Below are 5,000 nucleotides of genomic sequence, written 5' to 3' on the forward strand. Positions count from 1 at the left end.
TAATTTTTCCAAGCAAATTGCTATTTACAAGTTAGAATTTTAAAACCTATTAAAACCTATTTACAATTCTTTTCCATTAAAAAAGAGACAATTATGAAGCACAATAGAGCTGTTTTCAAGCACAATTTTTTTTTTTAAGAAAAAAAAAAACAAACAAACAAATGTCATAAAATTACAATCATGATATTCTTACTTGTAATAAGAAAAATTCATGTCATAATCATATTCTGACTAAAAAACCATTTGGAAATAAAGATAATGTCCTTAAAGAAAAACCATTCTTATTAAAAAAATATATGCAGATAATATCAGTCATTAATAAAACCAAACAAATTAAAATTATGAAAACTAATAAATTCTAGTGGTCACATTCTCAATTCTAATGTCTGTGTCCTGAAGGGCTATATTTCGTCTTCCTCTGGAACCTCTAAGGCAGAGGAGAGCTGAGCGGAGCATAACAAACGATACTTTTGCTCTTAGCCAAGACATGGTTCTGGCGTACAGTAGTCCTCTCCTTTGTCAAGTGGAATCAGACGATTGGCTTACATGTATATTGCCTCGATACTAAGAGGGTCAATATATTCTGTGCACAGTCGTCTGGTCATTGTAGCTATAGCTGTGCACAGATCTGATCCAGATTTGTTGAAAGATTTGCAAGCAAGCATTCTCCTAAAGCCATTGGCGTTTACACCCAAAGGTCTGCCAGAGCCTTTAGTCCTTAAAGCAACATCACGAACCATCTCCCCATTGATCTGGTAGTACACTGTACCTGGAACGTCTTCCATTGGTCCAAAGAGTAGAGAACCTAGGGAGGCGTCCTGTGCCGCAGTGTGCTTTTCCTTAAGTTGTCTCATGATGTTGTCGCTTAAGGGCAGAATACCCCCGCCGTCTCCATCGCTGAGGTATCGCAAGGCTGAAATAATTTGACCTGTCATGACGAGGTTTGCAAAAACTTTTGCCTTATTGGGTGGATCAGCTCTACGGGAGTTGGTAAGACGCATTTGGATCATCCTCCCTTTACGCACTAGGACATCTATTTCACCCTCTTTCCACAGTGCCAGACGTTTTTTTTGTAAACTTTGCCCCGTTTACAAGGGATTACAGCGTATCGAACTCTCTCAATCAGTAAACTCGACTGAGTTTGATAACTAAGACTGATAACTAAACTAAGCGTTTAATCAACCTCTCGTGTTTGTCTTAAAACGGGTGTGTAAAACTACTCTGACTCTAAAAAAAAGGAGACCTAAACTTATATGTTCATGTATCGCTTAATCTAATATCTTATTGGTCGTTGCTAAGTGAAATTCAATGAAAGTTCATTCAAGGTTATGTCAATCAATGGTGCTAATTAAGAAATGAAAACTTTGGTCTAATCGAATTAGGGAGTCTCCGACAGTTTAGCCAAGCACTCTTGGTGCTCCTTCGCCTTAGATTTCTGGCTCGGTTTTTGTAAACCAACAGCCTGGAGGACAATAGCTGCTTTAAGAGCAATGTGTTGTATTTCTGACCCATTGCTCCAATCGTTTATGTCCTGTGTTAAGTTATCAATGAAATGTTTTCCTGTTTTCCCATAGGGGAATCTCGTTATGGGCATTGCCAATGGTCGACGTGTTGACTGTTATTGTTCTTCCATCACTATGTCGGCCCCAAATAAATAAAGATGGCGTGTTAATGGATAATTGAGTAATCATGCTCCTCTGTCAGCCCCTCTGGGGGTTGTACTGCAGAGGTATGCAAATCCAGTATCGACTGATTATGATTTTGGCTTTGCTGGTCACAATTGTTTTTAATTCAATAGTCATGAAGCCCTCCACAAGAAATCATGTTATTTGCATTATTAGACGCGGGCTGAGTTGTTGCTCTTGAAACACTTAACACTATTATGGATTAAGCCCTCCTGATTCATTTCCAGCCGTGAAACTTGATCTCTCAGATTTTGCCCTTTAAAACCAAGATGTTCATATCCTTTCTCGTCCCATAGTTCCTTCATGAACTCCATGTAACCTTTATTCCTGCCATTGATATTACACGGTGCATTGTCAGATGCAGCCAAAGTCTGTGCTTGTCGTTTACACTCTAGAGGGTCTCTCCTCATTTGTTCAGTCCATTTAACCCTTGGTTTCCTCTACATCGTGTAATCGGTCGACGCTTTGGCAGTATTTTCAAGTAGTTTCGTGGTTTCGAAGCATTTAAATCCCGACAAGGACTCCCAGATTTGCGACTATTATGTCTTTACAATTCAATTTGCAGCAGTGGATGAAAGTAAAAAGTAAAATAAATCTCAAGAAGAAGACCGAAGACCAGTACATCATCCGTTCGCCATCGCCGTCAATAATAATAATAATAATAATAATTATTATTATTATTATTATTATTATTATTATTCTTGATTTATTATTAAGAGAAACTGTAATGTGTCATTTAAGGGTCAAAAGTTTCTTTCCTTTCTATCATCCAAGGAGATACTTTGTTGATGACAAAGCACTTCAAGACCATATAAGATCAAGAGTTCACAGAAAGAAGTAAGTTGTCTCGGCTTTATCTCTGCAACCCTTTGTTTTTAGAAACTTTCCTTGGAAAAGGCAGTACTGTAATATGGGAAGTACATACGTCAAAAATATAAAACTGTATGAATCTGTGCTGCTCTCCTTTGTTTTTAACCTCAGTTGTATTGCTGGCTGCTCTGGCAGTATTGATGAGTGCTTTAGGTTCCCACTTGACCAGTAGACCAAGCACTGCAGTCTTAATGGGTCGTCCCTGTCCCAACTTTTGACGGCTTTGCTTGTAACCTGCTGTGCTCGTTATCCTTTGAAAGACCCTCAGGGGTAGTAGTCAATTACGGTAAGTGTTGGTATTTTGCTACTATTATTTCTTTGTGCAACGGAAAATAAAAAAGAAACGTAACTCCATTCGTTGATAGGACTTTCTAAAGCTGAAGTTACATTTATGTGTCTGTCTGTCTTTCTGTCATGCAATTTACACGTAGTCGGCCATGCTGAAGATGTGACTTACATGTAGTCACAGTTTGCAGATGGGTGAGGAAACGATGCGTAGGTTTGAAGTGCGGCCTATAGACGAAGTTGAGAATAGTGATCCTCGCACGTATAAAAAACGCCTGAAAAATTCAAGCGACTTCAACGGGATTCGAAGCCATGACCTCTGTGTGGAGCATTGCACTGGCATCGCAGAGGTCATGGGTTCAAAAATCCCGTGGAAGCAGCCAGAATTTTTCAGGAATTTAGAAGACACAATTGTATAAAATTGTCCAGATAAGTGCGACAATCACTTTTCTCACCATCGAGTGAGGAAACGCAAGATCGATTTCAGCATTAACGATAAATTCTTCTTTCTTTGAAATTTTCCAGAATAAAAATGTTAAAGGAAGTACCATACACACCAGAAGAGGCTGAGAGAGCGGCAGGAATGGGATCCTACACTCTAACATCAACCAAACCATTGCTGCCCCTTGATCAGGATGAGGAAATGAAAAGTGGAGAGGATACTGAAGAACTTGGCAGCTGATATTCATGCTGTTTGTTTCTGCAGTAAATTTATTCCAGTATTGCTTGAATTTTGCGAGATGCTGTAATTTTAAAAAAAAAACATTTTTTTCAATTCATACTGACCAAGTATTTTCAAAGAAATGACCGCGGTTTTATTTAGCCGATGTAAAGGAATCCGGATTCTAGCAAATGTGAGGCTTTGGAATCCGGAATCTAGAGCGTGGAATCCAGGATCCATTTCAGCGGAACCCGCGAGTTTGGAATCCGGAATCCACGAGTCGGGAGTCGGAATCCGGGATTCACTATTCGGAATAAGGAAATCTGGAACACCTGGATTCCTGCACTCTTTTTAATAGAACATCTAATTATGGTATTGAGCCTGGACGCTCTTCTTCTTCTTCTTCTTCTTCTTCTTCTTCTTCTTCTTCTTCTTCTTCGTATTCGTCTTCTTCTTCTCTTCTCTCTTCTTCTTCTTCTTCTTCTTCTTCTTCTTCTTCTTCTTCTTCTTCTTCTTCTTCTTCTCCTTCTCCTTCTCCTTTTCCTTTTCCTTTTCCTTTTCCTTCTCCTTCTCCTTCTTTTTCTTTTTCTTCTTCTTCTTCTTCTTCTTCTTCTTCTTCTTCTTCCTTTTTTGTGATTTGAGCTCGAAAGCGTTCTTTACCTGTTCTAAAAATTGTTTGTTGTACTAAGTTCGACTACAAACTGCCGCAGTTTTTCTTCTTTTCTTATGCAATAGGAAAATCACAATGCTAATGTTCAAAAAAACGTCCCTAAGTATTTATTAGTTAATTGTCCTCTTAGACTACACTTTTACAATTCTTTTACCTTTATCTATACTACTCACAGAGACAAAAAAGCCAATGAGCAAACTAAAGAAATTCGTAACTGACTCTCAGCCTGGGTATGTTCTTATTATGTTCTTAAAATTTTGGTTAAATCTCAGCTTGAATGTTTATCCATTCGTCCGTCCGTCTTTTTCAAAATGGCCGTCGCTCATGTTAAAAAATTGTCGCTGGACTGTAGGGTTGCTATTTAATGAGTGACGTGGAGAATCTGAAATAGACGTAAAGGAAAAAATACCAGAATCAAGAGTATTCAAACCTGGAGGATCATTTTAAGTTGTATGGCTGAATGAACGATCTTCTTTGCTGAATGCAGCTTACGGTAAAGAAAATAACCCGTTAGCGAGAACATTTTGTTGAGTGTTTTGCAAACAGAAAATCCCCCAATTATCTTGCAGAATTCGAAAATAGTGAACAGCCTAAAGGTCGTCCAACTTTGAGAACTTTCAAAACATCACTCTTGGGAAGCAGGGATGGCAAAGTGGCGCTGAGAGCATTCGCCCCCACCAATGTGTCCCAGGATCGATTCCCAAACTTGGCATCGTAAGGGAAGTGGTCAAAACTACGACACTCGAACAGACCCACCAAACCACAAAATAGATGGTGGAGTCTGCCTGCACCCCCTTGCTTAACGTCAAAAGATGGTGTCTATATTGCA

General features: G+C 38.9%; 1 protein-coding gene across 1 annotated transcript in view; it reads left to right on the forward strand.

The window, feature by feature from the left end:
* The window catches only part of LOC138043193 (zinc finger protein 593-like), an 11,143-nt gene extending 6,755 nt beyond the window's left edge, over positions 1 to 4,388 (forward strand). The window contains exons 2-3 of the mRNA XM_068889344.1: positions 2,460 to 2,522; positions 3,366 to 4,388. Of these exons, the coding sequence (XP_068745445.1) occupies positions 2,460 to 2,522; positions 3,366 to 3,522 (220 nt within the window). The 3' untranslated portion in view covers positions 3,523 to 4,388. The remainder of the gene's footprint in view (positions 1 to 2,459; positions 2,523 to 3,365) is intronic.
* The last annotated feature ends 612 nt before the right edge of the window (positions 4,389 to 5,000 follow it).

The sequence above is a fragment of the Montipora capricornis genome, chromosome 3, assembly GCF_036669925.1.
Source record: "Montipora capricornis isolate CH-2021 chromosome 3, ASM3666992v2, whole genome shotgun sequence".
In the NCBI taxonomy this organism is placed as follows: domain Eukaryota; kingdom Metazoa; phylum Cnidaria; class Anthozoa; order Scleractinia; family Acroporidae; genus Montipora; species Montipora capricornis.